The following is a 25,730-nucleotide window of genomic DNA, read 5'->3' on the forward strand; positions in this document are numbered from 1 at the left end:
ACTACAAAACCGTCAAAAATTACTGGAGGTTATTGGAACCGCCCGGAAAAAACCTCTACTATAATACATTATTTTTGTAGTGTATGCATTTCCAATATTAAAAATATATTAATAAATAACTTATTATAACAACATCTTAAATTATCTTAATAGTTAAATAATAAAATTGAAATTTCATTTTTTAACTAGAAAAGTGAGAAATTAGTATTGACATTTAGGGTGTTGCTCCCTCCACCACCACACCATGCTTCCTCCACCTCCCTAAATTCTTTTAATTTCAATTTTATCCTTCCTACTTTTACTCATTTATTTTTGCTAGGTAACTACACCCCCAACCATCTCTCACAAATTCCATTTTCTTCTTCCATTTCCGTTTCACTTTCTCTCCTCTCCCATTTCCGTTTCTCCCCCATTTCCGTTTCACTCTTCTCATTTCTTGTTTTCTTTTTTTCTTTAATTATATTATACCTAATTACTTCTTTTCCATTTTTTTTCCAAGAAAACCCCAAACAAGGAAAAGGGAACAAACCCAAGAAATATGCTTAAAAAGCTTGCTATTATAGCCAATGGAGGGAGAGAATGTTAATTTACGGCTTCATGGCTTCCGCTATTCGACCGAAAATCTGGTTAATGTGGCTCAAAGGGTCGAGGCACTAATGCACTAAGAGGATATTGCACCGGTTACTTTTGCTTATAGGCATTGGTTCTACAACCGAGGCATATACCGGCGAGGTAAAAAGGGGTAGGTTGTATGCCTTGGTTGTGAACTGAGTTAAAAAGGATAGGATTTATGCCTCGGTTTTTAGGTAACCGAGGCAGTAACGTGTTTGTTTTTTAATTTTTTCAACCTTTAGGATGTTCTTGATGTATGTTCTTATGCATAAGCAGACATCCATCTTCCACTGCCACCATCATCATTTCACCTTCCCACTTTCAAAGCTACCAACACAACAACTCAATTCCGCATTTTCAGTGAAACAAGAAGGATTCTCCACCAGCCTCTATTCCTGGAGCTCTCAGCTCTGCCGCCACTCACCCCACCGCCCCTTTCGCCCCCGGATATTCCTTTTTCTCCCAAAACATAAGTTTGACAAAAAGAAGAAATTGAACAGGGAACAAGCAGAAACTCCATTCAGAAACCCAAAAATCGAAATAAAAAACCTAGACGAATCGGAACCCTAGACGAATCGGAACAGAGAAGAGGAAGGAAGCCTCCCTCCCGCGCCCCGCCGCAAGAAAAGGAACGACCACTGTGCCCTTGCGCCTTCGCCGCGCCTCCGTCTTTGGCTTGCGCGAGACCGCTGGTGGTGCTACCCCAAAGTTGGGTCTCTCCGTGAGAAGATAATCTCGCCCCATTGTGCGCAGATCTAAACAGGGAAGAAGGTTCCTTTTTGGTTCAACAAAGAAGAGGATGAGGATGAACACCCCTTTTCGGATCTAAACAAGAAATAAGGGCCAAACCCTTTTCGAATCTAAACAAAGAAGAGGATGAGGATGAACTTTAAATCAGAAAATAAAAAAGAAAAAACCTATTTGTGTTGTGGAGGAAGAAGAAAGCTTGTGGAGGAGGAAGAAGAAATGGACGGCAGCAACGCGAAGAAGAAGAACCGAAGAAGCAATGGACGGCAGCGACGACGGACGAAGCGAAGCGGTAACTGTTAACTCTTTGGCAAGTGTACCAAATCGTTCTAAGTAATAAAACCGGTAAGACCGGATATCGTTTCCCAAGAGACTCGTGTAATACCTTAAAACCGTATAATAAGTTAACTAACTTAGACTAAGAATACATCATTTTGGTATGATTCAAGTGTAATAAAATTTCAATTCAAATATAAGTGATAAAATGAACGTCTTAGAGGCTAAAAGATTGGAAATGGTTAATGGATAATGAAACAATATGGATGAGATGTTGGAGAATGATTGTAATTACTACGCTATCATGCAAATGCACATCACTACTTCATCAATTAATTGCGTTTGTCAACCTTCCAAATATACTTAGACCCAATTCCTTGGTAGAAAAAGCCTAGACTCACTTCTTTCAATCCCAATTCCTTGGTAACCTAGAAAGTTCATCTGCATTACGATTAAAGGTTTAAGACAACTAAAGCATCAAGCTCCATTCCTAGATACAATCTCCTTTAGGTGTTAATTCCAGTTCAAGACCCACACAATACTTTCCAATATCTAGCAAATCTTAGAATCATGTTATGGTTGATCAAGTCACAACAAGCTTTAAGAGAAGGAAATTAAACACTCACAATCAATTGAAGGAAGCTTAAATTCATTAAACTCAAGTGCATTTACATGAAAGTTTCGTAACTACATCATTCCCCAACAAAATGAAATTAGTTCTCCATAGTCATGGAGAACTTGAGCTTACAATGGAGAAAAATGGAAGAATGGGGATCCAAGGAGGAAGGATGGAGAGTTTCCACTGCCCAAAACCAGTTCCCTTAGGTCCGAAAATGGTGTTCCAAGCTTCAGCCGTCAAGAAGATGCCACCCTCAGTTACAGAATGCTTTAAATAGATCTAGGGTTCCAGGTCAGCAGAGTTCGCGCCCGGGCGCCCCTCCTCAGTCGCGCCCAGGCGCGAAGCTCTCGCAGAAAGTCGCGCCCGGGCGCCCTCTTTCTCGCGCCCAGGCGCGGAGCTCGCGCAGATGGTCGCGCCCGGGCGCCCTCTTGGTCGCGCCTGGGCGCGGAGCTCGCGCATATGGTCGCGCCCAAGCGCCCCTTTTGGCCGCGCCCAGGCGCGAGGCTTGCGCAGAAAATGTATCCTGCTTCCTTCTTCTTGGGCTCTTAGGCGTGAACTTCCTTTCCTGCTCCATTAGATCTTGCTTTTGAATCCTTTTCTTGCTCCCATTCTTGGTAAATACAGTACTTCTCTAACAGCTTGCAATTCGCCTACAAATTAGAGGAATTAATGATGAAAACTTGTATGTAACGCTTAAGCTAGACTTATTCGCAAACTTAGATGAAAAGGGAGGATTAAACATGTTTCAAGCTTAAAAAGGGTAGATTTGGTACAAGAATTGGTTCAAAGATAATGGTAAAAATTACCGTTATCACAACCCCAAACTTGAAATCTTGCTTGTCCTCAAGCAGAAAAACAAACAAATGAACTGGTTTGAACAAACAAATAACTCTAATGCTTCATCACTAAACAAGAATAAAATTCAATCATGCTTGCTCATCATGTTGACTAGATTTTTGTCACAAGAGGTGAAACTTTCACTGGTGGTACTCACAAACTTACAGAATTTAAACAACAGCTATGTTCTATGAGGGACTAACACACATGACAAAAGTATTTTCTTAACTAACATGGAACCCTTCCTCTGAAAAGAAACTGTTTCACTCACTCTCATAGGTGTATGGGGATGTGTGTCTCTCACTCAAACATCACAATATCACACAATTGAACTTTGCCTTTCATTTCCCTTACAATGAACACACTTACCTATAAATTTGAAGTACAAGAACATTCAAGGCTTTACAAGGGTTAGGTTAAGAAGGAGCTTTGGTTTTTCTAGGCAAAACTAATACTAAGAGAGCATTCATTTTAGCACAAGATAACAAAGTCTCGCGTACTTCCACCAATTGTAAGCAAATCTTACTTCTTTTTCCCTTTTTGTAGAACTTTTAATTTTAAATATATATATATATATATATATATATATATTTTTTTTTTTTTTTGAAGTTTTGACTCTTAATGTCAAATCCCATGTCACCTCAAATACCCCAAACTTGAACCATTTTCCTGTACCCCACTTGAATGCTCATCTTAGCTTAAGGTAGAGGGATTACAAATTGTTTTCGGATTGCTTTTTAAGGTTCATGGATGGGCTACAAAAGGTTACAATAGGCTTTGGGTTCAAGAACTTAAGACAACAAAGGGAGAACAAGACAACCTTGATCATGTGTATTGAACAAGTAAATGATCCACTTCAGAGAAAATCAGGCAAAACTCAATTATGCTTCTAAGGTGATATCATTCAACAATAATTCTGGAGCACAAAATCTCACTAGGTTACTTAGGGTTCCAAATTTGTTTTCAAACACAATGCCATGCATATTAATCACAAGAAGAACAGCGCATGAAATTTATTCAGTCGAGCGTAACCACAGTGAAAAGAAACTACCCAACTCGAGCCTAATTTCAAAGTCTCACAGAGTAAAAGCAAACAAAAGCGATTTCTAATCAAGTCAAGTTCGAAACATTTTCATCAACATGTTCATTCAACCAAGTTCAAAAGTACGAGTGCTGAAATAAAATTAACTACGGAATTTAAAGCATGAAAGCAGTAAATTGTTTATGAAAGAGATGAAAGTTGCCCGTCTCATCTGTCTCCTCAAGAATCACTCTCAGTGTCCTCCCCTTCTTCTTCCTCTTCAGATTGCTCCTCCTCCTCTTCCTCTTCAGATTGCTCCTCCTCATCTTCCTCTTCAGATTCTTCCATTGCTTGAGCTCCAGAAGATGTTCCAGCTCCCCCATCAGTAGAGGTCTGGTCCCCGGGCCAAGCTACTCTTGCAGCATACTCCTCAGAAGTCATGAAACCTGGGTGAGAGGAAGCGTAGACCTGACGCATCATGTCTGCGTGAGCAAGGCCCATCCTGTGTAGTGCTTCCAGCTTAGCATTAAGGTCGGCCATATTGAAGGGGTTTTGTGGGCCGTCTTCTTCAGGCTGTGCAGGTGGGTCAGGCTGATTTCTCCGATGCCTTCGTGGTGGCTGGGGTGCAGGGATGTTCTGACCGTCCTCATCAATTAAGCAGTATTGCAGGTAATAGGATCGATCAATGGTTTTCCTTGGTTTCTCAAATGGAGGCAGTGAAGTATCAACCCCAGCAATCTCACATAGGTGAGTGATCAGAGATGGGTGACCTAGTGGAGTGTTGCTCAGGGCAGTATTGGCACAGTCATTGATCTCGTGTGCAATAATGTTTCCCACATTGATTGGCTTACCCTGCAATATAAGGAAAAGGAGGAGTGCTCTACTTACATTGAGGTCAGACATATGGGAGCACGGAGATATGTTGGCATGAATGAATGCCATCCAATATTTGGAGAGAGGTGTAAGAAAGGAACGCTTGATATGCAATGGTTGTCCCTGTCTGTTTCTATGAAAGTGTCCTCTGGGGAGGCACAAGGTCCTCTCAACCTCCTCATAGTCTATCCCTGCAAAATTTGATCTGTTTGCGTCTGAGTAATGACATGTTGAATTGCCCCCTGGCCACTGAGTGTTCAAGAAAGAGTTGATGGTATTTGCATCAAAAGCTACAGGCCTCCCTCGCACATAACTTGTGAACGGTTGTGGTTCGTCTAAATAGCTGCGAGCATTGGCATAGAATTCCCGGACTACATCAATATTAGCCGGTTCAGGGAATGAGATAAGATTGCTCCAATGTCGACGCCACACCTCTTGGGCAAATTGTGGTTCCTCCCGAGGTAGCTGTTCTACTACTCTTTCCATAAGGAGCCGTCTGTTTTGAGACTCCTCAAAATTTTTCTTGTGTCTCTGAGAGAGGAAGGTTTGAGGTTTGGAATGCTTCTTTTGCTTCTGCCTCTTTGTTGCTGTGGTTTTGATTCTTTTTGTTCCTGAAACAGAGGCCATTTCTGCACAAACATGCAAGGATTGTGAATGTGAGGAGGAGACACAGAAAAATCAAAGTGATATGTAACGTTTGTGCATTCAAGGCTCACGAGCAAACACAAACAATTAGGACACTCAATCACAAACAATTACAAGGAAATCAAAAGACAAAAATAAACAAAATGTATGAAAAGCACACCCAGGGCCAAATGCTGGCCGAACCAGTCGCGCCCGGGCGCGACCTGCTAGGGGCGCCTGGGCGCGACTTCTGCAGAAAAAAATCTGCAGAATTGTCCTTCTTTTTTACCTGTTTTTGTGAGTTTTTAAGGGTTTTCTGAATTCAATCCAACATGCAAGCAATTCAATTAAACACACTAACTAAAATAAAGCAATCAAAGCACGGATGAAACAGAGAAAATGGAAAAACTATTGAAGATCAAAGCATGGCCACAATTTTGGCCGAGCCAGTCGCGCCTGGGCGCGACCTGCAAGGGGCGCCCGGGCGCGAGTTTCTGCAGAGTGCAGAACTCAATGGCAGTGGGTTTTTCCAGTTTTTCAATCATCAACCAAGCAATCAAGCAGTTCAATTGTACAATCCTAGTCTAATTCAAACAACAATCAACACATGAAAGCAAAGGAATTTCAAAAGAAGCAAACGAAAGCAAAACCTACTTGATTTGGAGAATTGAATTTGAATTTGAATTTGGGGATCTTGAGAGGGTTGAGAGCTTGACCGTGATTACCCAAAGAAAACGGATTTTTGGTGATGAGAATGAGTGGGTGTGAGAGTTCACAATGGAAGTGATAAAGTTGAGTGGGTGGGATGAGTTGGGAATAGGTTTACTAAGTGAGAGAGTTCACAATGGTGAGTGGGAATGTTGTTGATTGGTGGTAGTTTGTGTGGCTTAGATGGAAGGGTATGGTGGTTTTGGGGTTTTGGAGAGAGTAGGCACGAGAGAGAGAGAGAGAGAGAGGGCTGGAAATTAGGGTTTGAAAATGAGGGACATCAGACCACTGTGGACTTAAAATCAGAAGAATTTGGGCCTGCACATGTCGCGCCCGGGCGCCCCTTTTCTCGCGCCCGGGCGCGACCAGCACGCTGATGTCTCGCGCCTGGGCGCGCCTGGTCAGGGGGGCTTGGGCGTGAATTCTGCAGAATTTCAGCAGACTGCAGAATGGCTCAACTCACAGTACCATTTTCTGATTTTTGCATTCTCTAGCTCTCAAAACACCCCAGAACACCTTATTTTTATCAAACACGTTTGCTTAAATCTTCAATAAGGGAAATTCACTTGAAGAATCAATTTGAATGTGTTCAATTTCACAAATTTTCAACATTCTCCAAAACAAGCAATTAAAAATCAAGACACAACACAATCACACCATTCACATCTCAAGCTACACAAAACAGTAACAAACTTCCTCACAGACAAATTTTTAACAAGTGCTAAAACACAAACAAACAATCAACAACACACAAATAAAAAAAATCACTGAAAGAAGGTTAGAAAGCTGGGTTGCCTCCCAGTAAGCGCTTGTTTAACGTCATTAGCTTGACACACTGATGCTCATGGATCTGAGAGGTGAATGATTGTTGTGAGACGCTGAATCTCACCGCCTAGGTACTGTTTCAGCCTCTGTCCATTTACCACCCAACTTTTGTTTGGATCATCTGCTGCAGGGTTAACCAACTCAATAGCCCCATGGGGCTTTACCTCCTTTATGATGAACGGTCCAGACCACTTTGATTTCAATTTGCCTTGAAGAATCTTGAATCTGGAATTGAAGAGTAAAACTTGTTGGCCAGGTTGAAACTCTCTCTTTAAGAGCTTTTTGTCATGATATAACTTAACCTTCTCTTTGTAATTCTTGGAGTTATCATAAGCTGTCAATCTCATTTCCTCCAACTCCTGTAATTGCAACTTTCTCTTTTCTGCGGACAGGGTAGAATCAAAGTTCAAGAACTTCAGGGCCCAATAAGCTTTGTGCTCCATCTCCACCGGTAAATGACAAGATTTGCCATAGACTAGTTGAAAGGGAGTCATCCCAACAGGTGTTTTCATTGCAGTCCTGTAGGCCCACAGAGCATCATCCAGTTTTAATGACCAATCCTTCCTGGAAGAAGAAACAGTTTTCTCTAGAATCCTCTTGATTTCTCTGTTTGATACTTCCGCTTGCCCATTGGTTTGAGGATGATATGGGGAAGCAACTTTATGCTTCACCTCATAGTTTTTTAGTACCTTTTCAAGCTGATAGTTGCAGAAATGTGATCCTCCGTCGCTGATAAGAATTCTTGGCACCCCAAATCTTGAAAATATGTTTTTCCTCAAGAATTTAATCACAGTGGTTGCATCATTCTTTTGACATGCTACTGCTTCCACCCATTTGCTAACATAGTCTACTGCAACCAGAATATACTCATTAGTATAAGATGAAGGTAGGGGACCGACAAAATCAATACCCCAGCAATCAAAAACCTCAACTTCCAGGATGCTTTGTAGTGGCATTTCATGCCTTCTTGAGATAGTGCCCACTCTTTGACATTTATCACAACGCTTGGCTTGGGCATAAGCATCCTTGAATATAGTAGGCCAGTAAAATCCAGATTGGAGGACTTTGGCAGCTGTTCTTTCACCATTGAAGTGTCCTCCATAGGGTGAATTATGGCAATGCCACAAGATTCCTGCTGATTCTTCTTCAGTAACACACCGCCTCAAGAGATTGTCAGCTCCTAGTTTGAATAAATAGGGGTCATCCCAAACAAACTGCTTAGCATCATTTAAGAATTTCTTCTTTTGTTGCCATGAAAGATCATCTGGAAGGATTCCCGCAGCTTTGAAATTAGCTATGTCAGCAAACCAGGGCCTTTGTTGGACCATCATCAAGTTCTCATCATAAAACTCTTCACGGATTTCTCTTTCTTTAGTTGTAACTTCATTATTGACAAGTCTTGAGAGATGATCAGCAATGACATTTTCACTTCCTTTCTTATCTCTGATCTCCAAATCAAATTCTTGCAACATAAGAACCCATCTTATCAATCTTGGTTTGGAATCAGGCTTGGTAAGCAAATACTTGATAGCAGCATGATCAGTGTAAATAGTCACCTTTGAACCTATGAGATAGGGTCTGAATTTCTCTAATGCATACACTATGGCAAGAAATTCCTTTTCCGTGGTTGCATACTTTAGTTGAGCTCCATTCAAGACCTTGCTTGCATAGTAGATTGTGTGGAACACTTTCTCTCTTCTCTGTCCAAGCACTGCACCAATAGCATAGTCACTAGCATCACACATTAATTCAAAATCTTTGTTCCAATCAGGAGATATGATCACCGGAGCAGAAATTAGCTTGGATTTCAATGCTTCAAATGCCTTCAAGCATTCCTCATTCAGTTCAAATGGTGTATCTTTTACAAGGAGATTGCTTAAAGGCTTAGCAATCTTGGAGAAATCTTGAATGAATCTTCTATAAAAGCCAGCATGTCCAAGAAAGCTTCGAATTCCTTTCACATTAGTTGGTGGTGGAAGCTTTTCAATGACTTCCACTTTAGCTATGTCCACTTCAATTCCTTTGGAAGAAATTTTATGTCCCAGAACAATCCCTTCTGTTACCATGAAGTGACATTTCTCCCAGTTAAGAATGAGGTTGGTTTGGATGCATCTCTTCAACACCGTTTCTAAATTTGCCAGACATAAGTCAAATGAGCTTCCAAACACTGAGAAGTCGTCCATGAAGACTTCTATACATTTCTCCACAAGATCGGAGAATATAGCTTGCATGCATCTTTGAAAGGTGGCAGGGGCATTGCAAAGCCCAAAAGGCATCTTTCTATAAGCGAATATACCGAAGGGGCACGTGAATGCGGTCTTTTCTTGATCTTTTGGATCTACAGCTATTTGATTATAGCCAGAATAACCGTCCAAAAAGCAGTAGAAAGCTTGCCCTGCTAATCTCTCCAGCATTTGATCCATAAAGGGGAGTGGAAAATGGTCTTTTCTTGTGGCCTTATTCAACTTCCGGTAGTCAATGCACATTCTCCAACCAGTGACAGTTCGTGTAGGTATAAGCTCATTTTTCTCATTACATATAACTGTCATGCCGCCCTTCTTCGGGACCACTTGCACAGGACTTACCCATGTGCTATCAGAGATAGGATAAATGATCCCTGCCTCAAGAAGCTTGAGAACCTCTTTTCTCACCTCCTCTTTCATGACTGGATTTAGCCTTCTTTGAGGTTGAGTTGCTGGTTTAAAATCATCTTCCATAAAAATGCGGTGCATGCAATAAGTTGGACTTATCCCCTTTAAATCAGAGATAGACCATCCTACAGCTCCTTTGTTTCTTTTCAACACTTCCATCAACTTTTTCTCTTCAACAGATGATAAGGAACTGCTGATAATCACAGGCTTGTTGTTACCCTCATCTAGAAAAACATACTTTAAATGAGAGGGTAAAGTTTTTAGTTCAAGCTTCTTCTCTTTCATCATGACATCATTCCTTATATCTTCGATCTGTACCTCATTAGATGGAATCTCCTTCAGCACATCCAAATCTGTTAAACGTTCTTCAATCATTCTCTCTTCTTCTTCATTGAGAGATTCACGTGCATCTATGAGTGTTTTTATCAGCGGGGACGACACATGTATCTCCCTTTCTACCGTTACGCAGGCTTCGTCAAGCACATCAACTTGAAAGCAAGCTCCCTCATCAGTGGGATGAGACATTGCTTCAAAAACATTGAAATTCACCTCTTCATCTTCCACCCTCACCTTGAGCTTACCATCATCAACATCGATGAGTACTCTTGCCGTCTTCATGAATGGCCTTCCAAGGATGAGTGGTACCTCCACATCCGCCTCCATTTCCATGATAACGAAATCCACTGGAAACACAAATTTATCTACTCGTACAAGAACATCCTCCACTACACCAAGTGGATACTTGATGGATCTGTCTGCCAATTGTAGGCTCATCCGAGTAGGTTTGAGTTCAAGCTCTCCAATTTTCTCAAATAAAGAGAAAGGCATCAAATTGATGCTTGCACCCAAATCGATCAATGCTTTTCCAATAGCTAGCTTACCTATAGTGCAGGGAATGGTGAAGCTACCAGGATCCTTGAATTTAGGAGGGAGGAGCTTCTGGATAATGGCACTGCAGTTACCTTGAACTTCAATGGTCTCTTCCTCAATGTATTTCCTCTTTTTAGTGAGGAGTTCCTTCATGAATTTTGCATAGGCCGGCATTTGTTGTAGTGCTTCTGAGAATGGTATTTTTATCTCCAATTGCTTGAAGATATCCATGAACCGTCCAAACTGCTTTTCTTTATCCTTTCTTGTGTATATTTGTGGATAGGGAAGGGGCCTCTCAACTTCTTTTTCTTTTCTTTTTCTTCTCTCATCCTCTTCTTCTTTTTCTTTCTCTCCACTAACACTATTCTCATTTTCTTTTCTCTCATTCTCTTCTTCTTTTCTATTCTCACTCTTCGTCTCATTTTCATCTTTTCTTTCATCACTCTCTTCTGAGTTCTTTTTCTCTCCACTCACTAACAACTTACCACTTCTTGTAGTGATTGCCTTGCACTCCTCCTTTGGGTTGGTTTCAGTATTAGCTCCAAAACTCTTATCAGGTTTTTCTTCTAGCTTCTTGGCCAGTTGGCCAACTTGTATCTCCAAATTCCTTATGGATGCTTCCGTGCTTTTGTGGTTGGAGATGGATACTTGCATGAATTGTTGAAGAGTGTCCTCCAATTTAGAGGTCCTGTCTGATAAAGAGGGGTGTGGTTGATATTGTTGTTGAGGTGGTCTGTTTGAAGGTCCAGCTTGTCCTTGGCCCATGCTTGGGTGCGGTCTCCATCCTTGATTAAAGTGATTGTTACGGTTTTGATTACCCATATAGTTCACGTCTTCTTGGGTATTGACCTGCATAGCACAATGACCATTAGCATGTTCTCCACCACACAATTCACACCCTTGATGTTGGGCTTGTGAAACATTCTGGAGTTCTTTTGGCAATTGAGAGAGTTTGTTCATGAGAGCTTCAAGCTGTTGGGTCATTATCTTGTTTTGGGCTAATAGAGCATCCTGAGATTGTAGTTGAAACACGCCTTTTTGCTGAGCCCTTTCATTCTGCAGTTCACTGTCATTTGCAGCCATGTTTTCTATTAGCTCATGAGCTTCTTCTGGTGTCTTCCAACGGATATTTCCTCCAGCTGAGGCATCTAACATCAATTTGGTTTGGGATCTCAATCCTCCCAAAAACATGTTGAGAACAGTAGGCTCATCAAACCCATGAGTGGGTGTCTTTCTCAGTAGCCCTTTGAATCTGTCCCAGGCTTGACTCAGAGTCTCATTGACATCCTGCTGAAAAGATGAGATCTCCTGTTTCCCTTTGTTAACCTTGGACTGTGGAAAGAATTTGTTGAGGAATTTTGCCACAACATCCTCCCAAGTAGTGAAACTATTTTCAGGGAAAGAGTTTAGCCACATCTTCGCATTACCTCCCAAGGAGAATGGAAATAAACTGAGCCTTATTGCCTCATCTGGCACTTGATGGATCTTTACAGTGTTGCAAATTTCCAGGAAAGTTGCTAAATGATTATAAGGATTCTCGTGTGATAGGCCATTGAACTGATTACTCTGCACCAGATGGATGAGAGCAGGCTTCATTTCCATGTTCACAGCATTTACCCGTGGTCGAGCAATACTATTAAAGTGGAGCGGTCCTGCAAAAGTAGAGTAGTCTTCCAAGGTGCGCCTTGCTTGTCTATCACCATTGCCATTCATATCGTCATTCATATCCCCCATTTCCTGATGAGCTGTGGAAGAGTTTGGTTGCTCAGAGATTACAGGTGCGGGAGAAATGTTTCTCGAAGTTCTGTTTTCTCTCCTTCTTTGGCTATTGTTTCTTCTTGCTGTCTTTTCAACTTCAGGATCCAATAGAAGAGGTTCAAGTGATGGTGTGCTTCTAGTACGAATTTTTCTCTGCATTCACTAGAAACAACAATACTAGAGCACTAGATTAACTTTAAGATCACTAAAACAAATTTATTCACAGTAAAAAGAATAAAAAGAATAAAGCCTAAGTTGGTTAAGAATTACACAACAGTAAAGTAATAACACCGAGTCCCCGGCAACGGCGCCAAAAACTTGTTAACTCTTTGGCAAGTGTACCAAATCGTTCTAAGTAATAAAACCGGTAAGACCGGATATCGTTTCCCAAGAGACTCGTGTAATACCTTAAAACCGTATAATAAGTTAACTAACTTAGACTAAGAATACATCATTTTGGTATGATTCAAGTGTAATAAAATTTCAATTCAAATATAAGTGATAAAATGAACGTCTTAGAGGCTAAAAGATTGGAAATGGTTAATGGATAATGAAACAATATGGATGAGATGTTGGAGAATGATTGTAATTACTACGCTATCATGCAAATGCACATCACTACTTCATCAATTAATTGCGTTTGTCAACCTTCCAAATATACTTAGACCCAATTCCTTGGTAGAAAAAGCCTAGACTCACTTCTTTCAATCCCAATTCCTTGGTAACCTAGAAAGTTCATCTGCATTACGATTAAAGGTTTAAGACAACTAAAGCATCAAGCTCCATTCCTAGATACAATCTCCTTTAGGTGTTAATTCCAGTTCAAGACCCACACAATACTTTCCAATATCTAGCAAATCTTATAATCATGTTATGGTTGATCAAGTCACAACAAGCTTTAAGAGAAGGAAATTAAACACTCACAATCAATTGAAGGAAGCTTAAATTCATTAAACTCAAGTGCATTTACATGAAAGTTTCGTAACTACATCATTCCCCAACAAAATGAAATTAGTTCTCCATAGTCATGGAGAACTTGAGCTTACAATGGAGAAAAATGGAAGAATGGGGATCCAAGGAGGAAGGATGGAGAGTTTCCACTGCCCAAAACCAGTTCCCTTAGGTCCGAAAATGGTGTTCCAAGCTTCAGCCGTCAAGAAGATGCCACCCTCAGTTACAGAATGCTTTAAATAGATCTAGGGTTCCAGGTCAGCAGAGTTCGCGCCCGGGCGCCCCTCCTCAGTCGCGCCCAGGCGCGAAGCTCTCGCAGAAAGTCGCGCCCGGGCGCCCTCTTTCTCGCGCCCAGGCGCGGAGCTCGCGCAGATGGTCGCGCCCGGGCGCCCTCTTGGTCGCGCCTGGGCGCGGAGCTCGCGCATATGGTCGCGCCCAAGCGCCCCTTTTGGCCGCGCCCAGGCGCGAGGCTTGCGCAGAAAATGTATCCTGCTTCCTTCTTCTTGGGCTCTTAGGCGTGAACTTCCTTTCCTGCTCCATTAGATCTTGCTTTTGAATCCTTTTCTTGCTCCCATTCTTGGTAAATACAGTACTTCTCTAACAGCTTGCAATTCGCCTACAAATTAGAGGAATTAATGATGAAAACTTGTATGTAACGCTTAAGCTAGACTTATTCGCAAACTTAGATGAAAAGGGAGGATTAAACATGTTTCAAGCTTAAAAAGGGTAGATTTGGTACAAGAATTGGTTCAAAGATAATGGTAAAAATTACCGTTATCAGTAACGCTGGTGGAGGCAGCCCTTGGGAGAACAGCGGCGACGCTGGTGGAGGCAGGGAGAACAGCGGCGACACGAAGAGAAATAAGAAGCACACCGCGAGAAGAAATGAGCAAACTCTGGAATTTGAAGCTAATAAACGATACTACCTCGGTCATGAAGAAAAAACCGATGCTTAAAATGAAGTCTATATGCTTCGGTTAGGAAAGCATCGAAGCCTAAGACTGTTTGGACACCGGGTCCGTGTTCACCGAGGTGGTAGCTCAGGCTTTATGCCTCGGTTCTGTATGAAACCGAGGTAGTATCACCTGCTCAGAAATTTGTCAGCCAAAAAGTCTGAGCTCGTATCACCTTTTCAGAAAGTTGTCACTTTTTAGGCACCATTTCGGCTTCGGTTCTGCATGCAACCGAGGTCGTATCTGTGTTTTGCACCGGTTTCACATGCAACCGAGGCCTATAAGGTCCGGTTTATTACGAAACTGCCACCGCCTTGTAATAGGCAGCGGTTAGGTTTAAAATGGGGTATATAGTACGAGTTTAAAAGGAAAATTTGTACTAGTGAGGGTTTCGTTTGGAAAGATATCCATGGATATTGTAGGTAAAACCTAGGAAGTAAAGTAGAAACTGTTGATCTTTGATTTGTTTTGGGAGAGTGGTGGAGAAATGAAAAAGCACAACGAGGCTAGAGGTTGTGGATATGTAGTAGAAGAAAGTGGGGATGTTTGTGGTGAGATTTTTAGTGCGAGTTTTGGGGTTGCTGAAGTTTAAGAAGTCCATGAGAGTTTAGAGTGGAAGGGCAACGTTTTGGGTGCTGTGGCGGGCGAGTTCGAGGGAGATGAGGTGAGGGGGGAGGGAAAGGCTGTTGAGGGAGAGTTGGGTCATGGGAACGCTGTGAAAGGTGACATTCGTTGACATCGATTTGTCAAACGAATGTTGATATCCGTTTGTCGAACAACGAATGTTGACATCCGTTTATTGAAGGGTAAAAAAGGAATAAGGAGGTGCAGGGAGTATTGTGTGGTGGTGAAGGGAGTAACTCCCTGACATTTATAACAAATAACATGGCATTGACATTTAAAATGCACAACATTCACCAATTTGGAAAGAAAATAGCATTTTGGTAGAATAAGCTGTAATAATCACAATAACCATATAGATCTTTATAATCTTCATGTGACCAACATATTAAACTCAGTATATAATTCAATTTTCAAATTTCATTTTTATGTTCATATTTTTAATCATTTTTATATTATATAAATGAAAATAATTAATAACTTAATATATACTTTATTTAAAAATAAACACGGGTTAAGGTTTAATATTTCATATCCATTCCTCAAACATTATATGTATAATTAATTTCAAAGACTTGTTAAAACCATCAGCCAAAAGAAAACACACACACATATTAGATAAAGTTACATACTATTTATCAATATATATATATATATATATATATATATATATATATATATATATATATATAATTACATTGCTGGTGTAGGCTGCAGTTGTTCATATATAAAAATAACAATGAGAAACTTGTTGTGGTAAGTACTATTTCTTGATCTAAAGTCAAGACTACTGACATTAATTTTGAATGCAGACAGAGTCTTAATCTGAAGTACAATCCTCTAAAGGTCTCATAGGACACAAAAAGCTGTGCCCAAGTATGAATTTTCACTGTCATCATTGAGAAACCTGTTGCGGTGAATATGAAATTGAAATTTTTGAAGATAAGGTGAGGAGAGTTAAAGTAATATAAATTTAACGATTTCTGTTGATTTCTCCTCTGGAGATCTTGCAGAGACTGCCATAGCAATCACCTTTACTTTGTATAGTTCCTAAGCAACTTTTAAGCTTAAAATCTAAGTCACACCTCATATAGTAACCTCACCATAGCAGATAAAGTAAAAGTATCGACGAAGAACAAGAGTTCATAATGAATCAAATTATTGAAACACATTACACTATTATTTTGTATTTGTCTTCTTGTTCAAAATTCATCATATAATCAACTTGAGAAAACCACACCTCATAATTTTATTGTCCCTATTATCAGTTCCCGTACTAACATCACTAAATCTAGCGCAACACTGAGAATTTGTCTTATGATTTGAAACCAGTCTTGTAAATCTAAGAGATGTAGCGATCTGTGGGGAAGCCATGAAGTAGTCCATGAGATAAAGCCATGAGCAAGATTGCAGCTTCTTTCTCATCCTGAGGGAAAACTTGTTGGAATCTTACTGACAAATCCTCAAAAGCACCGAACTTCTTTCTATGCTTGGCTGCTTTACGCTTCTTTTTCACCAGCACTGGTGCACCCCCAGTTTTGGGCTTTTTCCCTTTGCTATGCAACTTTTTCCCCTTCTTCACTTCAGATTTCTTAGCCTCCAACTTATTTGTTCCATTTGCCTTTGTTGCAGCTGCAGCAGTAGCGCGTCTTGCCTTCCTTTGTCGAATTCCACAAGCATTGCAAAGAGACTGTAAAACCCAATTGAATTTCAACATTAAGATTGATTGTTTAATTCAAAGTATTCTAGTTGCATTATTAACATATCTGTCAATTCTCATTATGTTTCTCAGCAAATTAAAGACATTATGTAATTGCTTTGTTCTACATCATAGAAAGCTTAATTACTTATGATTGAACACACTAAAATAAAAACCTAGAGCAAATTAATTGTTTTTCATGAAAAGAAAATTAGAGGTTGAATTCGTGTAAGGGAAAATAAAAAAAGAATTTACCTTAGGACCTGTTGGTCCAGTCCTCCAGAGAGGGGTCTTAGTGGTGTGGCAATCAGCACAAACCCTAGCTGTGAGACTGTTCTTGTTTGAAGAAGAGTTGTAGTTACTATCATCAGTTACCAGCTGTGACAGTGTTGGGTTTTTCTCTTTAGCCTTCATCTTCTTAGAATTAGAGATATCTGCCATATGAGAACCCGTTTGATCTGAAATCATAATTTTCCGCACCATTCTCATCTTTGAAGGCATCCAGTTAGTTGAACTGTCTTCGCCTTGAAGATTGTCACACTCTTCTTTCTTCCAAAGTCTAAGCTGGAGATCACTTCTGTTTTCAATCTTTTCTGCTTGATGATCCCATGATCCACCGAAACAGACAATCTTCTGGGCCTACAGATCACATGATTAAATTCATCAAAACAAAAAGATATAGATCATGAATATGATCATGTTCTACATATCATACTCTATCTATATAACTATAAATAAGACAAATTAAGCTTGTTGTTGTATATACACAAGAGAACATATTCTAGCTTCAACAAAAAAAACTATATATATGTATATATTCTCACCTCTTGAAGATGTTTTGATCCACAATAGCGAAATCTTCCTTGATCCTGATCTGGGTTGAAGAGAATAGAAGTAGATAAAGAAGAAGATGAAGAAGAGACTTGATGGATTGTGCTGAAGAGAGTGTGTGTATGATCTTCATTGAGATCTATAGACATAGGTGAAGACACCACTGAATAACGATAAGTTGGTATCATTGGTTCATGCATTGCACACAAACCAAGTAAAGAGAGAGAAAGAAAAGAAGAGCGTGAAAAAGATCAGAGGCACTGCAAAGCCGAACTTTTGTCTAGTTATTATAAAGAAAGGTTTGGAGAAGAAAAGGAAGAAGGAAAAAATGAAAAAAAAAATTAATAAACGGCAAAAAGGTTCTGATTCTGAACGTTTCTGCTACACGAGTCATGGTAAAACTCGTTAGAACAGAAGATAGATATTACAGCCTAGCACCACCTTAGAGCTATCACTATAAGACATTCACGTGACTTGGAAACATCTAAAGCAGACAAATCGAAAAGACAAACGGATTCAGGAGAGTGTGGATTGTTATTAGGCTGTCCCCATGAGTATGACAAAAACCCTACAATTTTCTTTTTTTTACCATTGTCTAGATGAAACTTTGAACTATGGAAGAGATATGGTAGCCACACATGATGATATAGGGATAATGTAGTCACACATCAATAACCAATAATTTGGTCACAAGAATAATCTTCTGGCATGAGTCAAATGTTTTTCTGCCAAACATATATAGAATCTGCTATATGGAAAATGAAGATACAGAATCAGTTATGTACTGCAAATCCATTTCAAAATGTTGAATGAACATGAGAAATTTGAATTTTGTTGTGATGTAGATAGAACAGTTATATAGAAAAAAAAAATGAGTGTGGTAACTCTAAATATCATAATTCCTTATTATTGATTAACTTTGGTTAAAAACAAAGGAACTGAGTTCATTGATCACCAAAGTCTTTTTAATCAGTAAATAAATTAGAAAAAAAAAAGGTTGGAATTATTGATAAGAGTTTATTAACTTATGTACAATTCATGCATTTAGTCCCTGTGTTTTATATTATCTAAAATATGGTCACACAAGTGCACAAAAGATGCACAGTCTCCTTACATTAGAGTAACTCTTTCATCATCTCTTAACAAATTGAATAGGACAGATATTTATGAACCCAAATAGAAGCATATTTAATCAATTAAAAAAATATTGAATTTAATTAAATGTTAATTTAATAATAATTTAAAGAAATAACTTTCATTTACCATGTCAGATTAATGTTAACTCTAAAGACAAAATTCATCTGATTTATAAATATCATATCTAAATGCATCAATTTTTTATAATAGGATGTTATAATCAAAATGACTAAAAGTTTATAACTCTAACCCTATCATTCTCTAGACTGAACTCATTTTCTTTTCTGAGTGAGCATATGATCAAAAGAGCAAAATATAAATTAGTAGATACTCATTTTCTTCAATACTTTTCATTATTTGTTATGAAATTTCTTCAATGTTATAAATTATTTATTTTGATGGTTTTAAGAATTTTTTATTTATGAGTATTTAAGTTATTTTCTGTCGTTTTAAAACTTGTTTTTATCGATCTTTAAATATAAGAAAATTATTTTACTTTTCAAATAGAATATGTCATTTACTAAATAATAATTGATTTTTTTTATGAAAGTCTTTTAAAGAAAAGTAGTAAAAAGTTTATTTACCTATCAAAATATTTGTTTACAAGTGAAATGTCTTTGCAAAAATTAACCAATTTTTTAAAATTTAAATAATTGAAATGTATTAGATTTTTATAAACCACAAAAAACTATCTTCTAAATTTTAAATTGAAAATATCTCAAAAGACTTAGGTCAATGTTGACACAGAGATGAAAACTTGGAGAGTAAATAAGATCTCAAAGAAAGTTATGAGGTTGAACAAGAAGAGCGAATAGTTAAATTAGATGCAAACTGAGAAACTTTACCAAGACTTCACATGTGAGAAGGTTGGCTTAAGGAACATCTACAGAAGTGGTGCATGGTTATTGTCAGCTTGTGTCCTAAGAGATGTTTGGTTAAGCCTCATATAGGAAGTACAATCTTTCGAATTTAACTGTCAAGATTTAGTTTAGTTTGGAACCTCATAAAAATAACCACAGAACAAAATTCTAGTCACATGTTTTTTTTTTCTTACTTTGAGAACCAACCTGGTTCTTATATATTCTACTTTTGCAGCACAGGTCAAAATTAAAAGAATCATTATTAAGGAGTAAGTACCCACCATATATTTTACACCAGTAAACTTTTTTTTATTGAATTCTTAAGTGTCACGTTGATAAATGTTTCCTTATCATGGATCCCTAATTGTAAATATATATCTTAGTCCTTTGTTTTACCATGACTTATTAAATCAGGAGTCTTAGTGTTCATTTTTTATATTTCGCGTACCTAAGTCTTAGGGGGTATTGTATTTTGACACATACCTGTCTCGATCTAGGATTGTGTTTTGTTTTTCTGTTTGTTTATTTTCTATATGTTCAGTGCTAACATACCTGCTTTTTGTGGTGGGACTGTGAAATAGGAGTAACAAGAGCTATGGTAAGTGTGCTATGAGGAGAGGAAGACAGAGGTTCTTATGGTACAGCTGATGATGAAGACAACTTTGGCTGTGTATCTGTTGGTAGATGATCATAGCTTGTAATTTTTGCTTTAATAGAGAACAGTACAAACTTTGTAATGTGGATAAATGTAAATTAGCTGGAGCAGCAGTTTTTTTTTTTGCAGATATAATAAGCATGTGACTTTGGAAAACTTAGACCGTAGTCATTGTATATACATATTATATATAATAACTACGTAGTACTTTTTTCATACAGCTTGTAATATTCTAACTGTTCTATTTATATAATTTTCTCTCGCTGATAAAAAAAATATCTATGACTTTTGAAAATAGAATTTTACATTATTTATAAATTAAAAAAATAGTAGAAGATGGAGAACTGAAGCTTTCCAGTAAATAAAAGATATAGTAGAAAACCATATAATAGTTTACAACAAAACATTAATTATAATTTTCTTAATTTCTATATGGATAGTATCTATATTTTGTCTGGTCTATGTATTAGAAAAACATTACATCCTACTGAAGCAAGAATGTTTGGGAACAAGAATAATTTTTTACTTGATATAAAAATATTGATGTTGTATTTGATTGTCTTGCTGTGTGTATTTAGTTTGGTTGTAGTGGTGGTGGGGTGAGGAGAAAGAGTTGCATGAAAACATCTTGTGATCATACATTATAAGCATGGTCCTGCAGCACAATATTTTCTGAATCTTGTGGGGTATCACAGACACAACCTTTTAACATCAACTCTCAATAATAACCCCTTTTTTTCTTTATTTTTTCATCTTTATAGATCATTTGTGGCTTAGAAAACAACTGACAAAAAAAAAGTGATCTACACATAAAAGGATCTGGTTTTAATTACATTAAAAATCCACTAATAGAGTTAGTTCTTCGTTTTAGCTGCTTAATATTCATTTAGCATCGGTGTGCCTTGTGTGCAGTTCTCTCCAATCATGATATCGACAAACAGTGGGGAGTCGTGCACCATAGGAACTGAAGGCTCTTGTTTCTTGATGCCCTACATATTCAAACTTTGTAATTTTGTCATTTCCTTTTAGCATATTAGGTTTCTAATCAATCTATAAAGTCAGTTATGAAAAGTGTTATATACTGTAATGCAATGTAAGAATTTGCATCTCTTGATTAAGTTAGAACATAAGAAGATAAAGAATATGTGTAGCAAGGGAAACTGAAATGAGTTTGATAGGAAGTAGTTTCCTAGAAAAGATACGTGTGAAACATGGGAGAACATTTATCATAATTTGAAACATGATGTTGATGTCTGTTTGTGTGTGCTCAGAAATTGTTAATGTATATGTAAGTAATGGTATTTTGAAGGATAGTAGGTAGGCTACGTATGTGAGTTGTGAATCACTACTGCTGGGTGAGAGAGACGGGCGACAAAGATGTGTTATGGTGTGTGTTATATGAAGTAAAGTCCAAAGTTTTGGTACTTTTCAAAGAGGGTCATATTGTGAGGTATTTGCTCTCTGTGGCCCCGTCGTTTCTCTTCTATCTCTCCATCCCCTCCTTATATATCTGGGTATAATTAGCAAGGCATGCAAAGTGCTACCAACAACACACTATTTTAGATCAACAAATCACACTAAAACTAGCATCAAATGTCAAGCATCACCTGCATATTTCACCTGTCTCAATGCTTGAAAATTAACATTTACAGTATGTAAAAGATATGATCCTAATCTTATCTTATTTATTCAAGTCTATATATTTTAATTAGATTTAAAATTTATTTTTTAAGACTTTTTGGAATTGAAATTTGTTTCTTTATCTTCTCTTAACTTTATCTTTTAATATAGATTAGTCTAACTATATAAGGGATTCACATTACTTCCAATCCAAAATTTTAAGACTATAGTTAACGAGTCAACTTTATATAGTGTTATACTTTCTCATTTCTACTAAGTAAATAATAATATATATGAACGGTTCATGATGCGACCAAATGTTAAAAAAATCAATTAATTTAATTTAAGTGACTTTTTATAAAAAAAAATCAAACAATCAAGGTTAAACGGTTTAAAGCAAAAAAATCATTTTGATTAAGTCTCTAATCAAGATTAGAGGATCATGGATTCTAATTAAGTTAGTTATAATAAAAAATCATTAGAAGTCTAAAGTAAATTAGTAGATTATACATTAATTATATATTTATTACTTTTATATGTAGTAGACCAAATTACCTTTAACATAAAAAAATCTTTTGATAAATATCTTGGATCAATATGAACGAAAAAACGAACTTAGAAGAAGAAGTTTTTGAGGACCGACTCTGGAAAAATGACCTATCAACCCGCATATATAAACAAATGATATTTGAAAAAATATGAAAATCATGAATGGAACCTGGAAAGAAATGGACAGCACATGTTCGTGACATTCCCTCAAAGGGACACCTACTTAGTCATAAAACAAACATTGTTTAATTTGTGATAAGATATAAATTGAATTATTTTAGGAAACATGTCAATTACCTGGTAGGAACATGTTTATTCCTTAATCTTGAGAAACTATACCAATATCCACAAAAACATTAAGAAGGAGAATGAGAAAGTGGTAGACAATTCATGAGAGATAACTAGAGATTTGGCCTTTTTTTTTCACATTACATTTATGATTATTGAGATATGGATTAATTTTATACTGTTTGAAACTATATTGGAAAAGAAGATGTAAGGAAAATATTATGTTGTATAATGTTAAATTAGAGGAGACCATGTTTTTGTTTTTAAAAAATATTGTTGACATGAAATTAACAGCCATAAAGAAAGTTATTTCATCGTCATCAGGCTTTCTTCTATCATCCCCATATTATAGAAAATTACCAATATGCTCTTCTGATAATATATTTGAAATACATTTTAAATTATGTAATCCCAAATGTATTCTAAATCATGTAATTCAAAACATTCAAATTGCACAATCTAATATACTATTCTGTATGGTTGAAACCATAATTATATAATTTAAATTATATATATTTCGGATGGTCTCCTATATGATTATGTAATATGTTACTTAAGTAATGAAATTGGTAAGATAACTATTTTAATTTTTAAAAAATATTATTTAAATGATAAAATTAAAAAAAAATGTATAAATCAAAAGAGACAATCCTTTATATAATGATATAAACGTGGATGTATAATTGTAATAGATAAATAATAAAAAAATAAATTGAATAGGTAATTCCACATATAGTTTTACATTTCATAATATAAAATATTATTATTATTGTTATTGTTATATTTTTTAAATATTTATAATTTATTTAAATTTTAAAAGTAATAATTAAAAGGGTAAAATTGAAAAAAATGTATATAGTTATGGATGTTATGTAATTAGTTTTTTTAGGTAATTATTAAAATAATAAAGGAATAAATAATTTTTTAATAATGAGTAATTCTTTGAATTAAAAAAATAGTTACTAAAATGATAAAACTTAAAAATATTTTTTTATTGTGAATAATTATTTAAAATTAAAAGATAATTATTAAGAGGACAAAATTAGAAGAAAAAAAAAGGGAACACAAAAAGGTATATATCTTTATGTATAGTTATAAATTATATATTACACAATATATAGTTAAAGATGTTTTCAGTTTTAGTAATTGTGTTTTTATTTTTTCTTTTCCTTAACTTTATGAATTCTTTTTCGTTTTCTTTTTAGTATTTATTTATTTTATTTATGGAGAATTAATTCTTGAAATTCACCAAATTAAAATCAAACAAGAGGATGATGTTGGTGATTTATGATATATGGGGTGGGGGAAGAAACCATTGAGGTGTTCGGAAAATATCCAACAAATAATGAAGACTGAGAGTTGCTTCCTCCACCATCCCCAACTACTCCCTATACCTTCTCACTATTTCTATAATTCCAAAAATACCTTACGTTAATTTAACTTTTACCAAGTATTTCCTACATCTCTTCCCTAGAGAGAGTTCGACAGTCATATCCACATTAAGGAAAACTACATGAGGCTTTTGATTTGAAGAACCATTTGTGCAACTTGCTCTGAGTCACTCGAAGAAGGATATTTCCAGGATGCGTGTCTGCATGAATGAAGTTGTCCCCCTGAAAGAAGACATTGCAATGTCTTGAAAGTTAAAACTTTGTGAGTAATTCTTCCTACACCTCACTGCCTTCATCCTGCACCCCAATTTTACTTTTTTATCCTTTATTAACAAAAAGTCAAAAATTAATACCGCACTTCGAAGTGCGTTTTAATTAATTTTTTCCTAACCGCACTTCGAAATGTGTTTCCTATTTTAATTAATTGTTTCTTTCCTAACCGCACTTCGAAGTGCGTTTCCTATCTATTTAATTGTTTCCTAACCGCACTTCGAAGTGCGTTTCCTATTTTAATTAATTGTTTCCTAACCGCACTTCGAAGTGCGTTTTAATAATTATTATTTAATTCAATAAACAATTTAATAATTATTTCAATTTCATAAAAAATTAAAAAACTTAAATAAAATTAAATACATAATAAATAATATATTAAGAAAATAATAATATGTTAAAAAATAACAAATTCAACAAAATTTAACAAACAAATAAAATAATTCAAAATATATTAAAACAAAACATTTTATTTAACAACTAACATAAAAAATTAAATTTATTATACTAACCTAATAAAAATAAAACCTAATAAAATAAATATATACTAACCTAATAAAAAAATTAAAAAACTAAACCCTAAAAATCTAACGCACTTCGAAGTGCGGTTTGTCTCAGCCGTAGATCGAAATGCGGTGGGATCTCCGTGCTTTACGCATTTTGAACTGCGGTGGTGGGTTTGTGCTTTCCGCAGATCGAACTGCGGTTTCTCTGTGAAGGGTATCATTGGTTTTGGAGGTGCAGGAGGAAGTTGCCGCAGTTCAAAATGTGGTTTCTCTGTGAAGGGTATCATTGGAATTAAAATATGTTTTGGAGGTGCAAGAGGAAGACCGTGAGGTGCAGGGAGAATCACTCAAACTTTATATGTTACAGTTTAAAAGGAAAAGGAGAAAGTTACAGCATTATTTGACCGAATTGAGAAGTAGCAAGAATAGTTAACTTGTTGGCTTTATTTCTCCATCAGAATAAGGTTGTACCAGTCACCTTAAAAAGCTGCAAACCTCAACGTCAAGAGTCTATCAGATTAAGTTTGCCATGTGTATCTGTGCAGCAAAGGGAGAAAAACAGAAATCTTAAATACGGATATCGACATCCGTTTGTCCTTCAATGGACGTCAATATCCGTGCACGGATGTTGACGTCCGTCTAAAAATTCAACGTATATATACATCCGTTTAAATATTACTCAAAAGACAAAAGAGGAATGAGGAGATGTAGGAAACAGTGTGTGGTGGTGGAGGGAGTAACTCTCATGAGTACTTGCTACCTAAATTGAATGAAATCTTGGGCCAACTATCTTATAGCACTTTGAAAACATTCAGGTTATTATTCCTGCACCCTCACAATTACTAGTTGCACCTACACAATAATAGGAAAATATTCAAATATCTTCCCTCACGCATCACGCCATATTGCTGCTACTATTGTCACCATCATTTTTATCGTCACTCTCAGAACATAGGAAGAAGAATAGAGAAAGAACAT

The 25,730-nt window shown here is 36.9% G+C and overlaps 1 protein-coding gene across 1 annotated transcript; it reads right to left on the reverse strand.

Moving 5' to 3' along the window:
* Positions 1–16,069: 16,069 nt before the first annotated feature.
* On the reverse strand, positions 16,070–17,872 carry LOC108330877 (GATA transcription factor 21). The gene is made up of 3 exons (XM_017565461.2): positions 17,470–17,872; positions 16,901–17,284; positions 16,070–16,636 (listed from the first exon to the last, which is right to left on the reverse strand). The coding sequence occupies exons 1-3, from the start codon at positions 17,674–17,676 to the stop codon at positions 16,289–16,291; spliced, it is 939 nt and encodes a 312-aa protein (XP_017420950.1). The 5' UTR covers positions 17,677–17,872; the 3' UTR covers positions 16,070–16,288.
* Between the last annotated feature and the right edge of the window lie 7,858 nt (positions 17,873–25,730).

This window comes from Vigna angularis, chromosome 4 (genome assembly GCF_016808095.1).
Source record: "Vigna angularis cultivar LongXiaoDou No.4 chromosome 4, ASM1680809v1, whole genome shotgun sequence".
In the NCBI taxonomy this organism is placed as follows: Eukaryota; Viridiplantae; Streptophyta; class Magnoliopsida; order Fabales; family Fabaceae; genus Vigna; species Vigna angularis.

Excerpts from the sequence above, each read along its gene's own strand:
- LOC108330877 (XM_017565461.2), bottom strand. The coding sequence starts at position 17,676 with ATGCATGAACCAATGATACCAACTTATCGTTATTCAGTGGTGTCTTCA. Across the intron at positions 17,285-17,469 it reads GATCAAAACATCTTCAAGAG|GCCCAGAAGATTGTCTGTTT; the intron begins GTGAGAATATAT and ends TGTGATCTGTAG. Across the intron at positions 16,637-16,900 it reads CTGGACCAACAGGTCCTAAG|TCTCTTTGCAATGCTTGTGG; the intron begins GTAAATTCTTTT and ends TGGGTTTTACAG.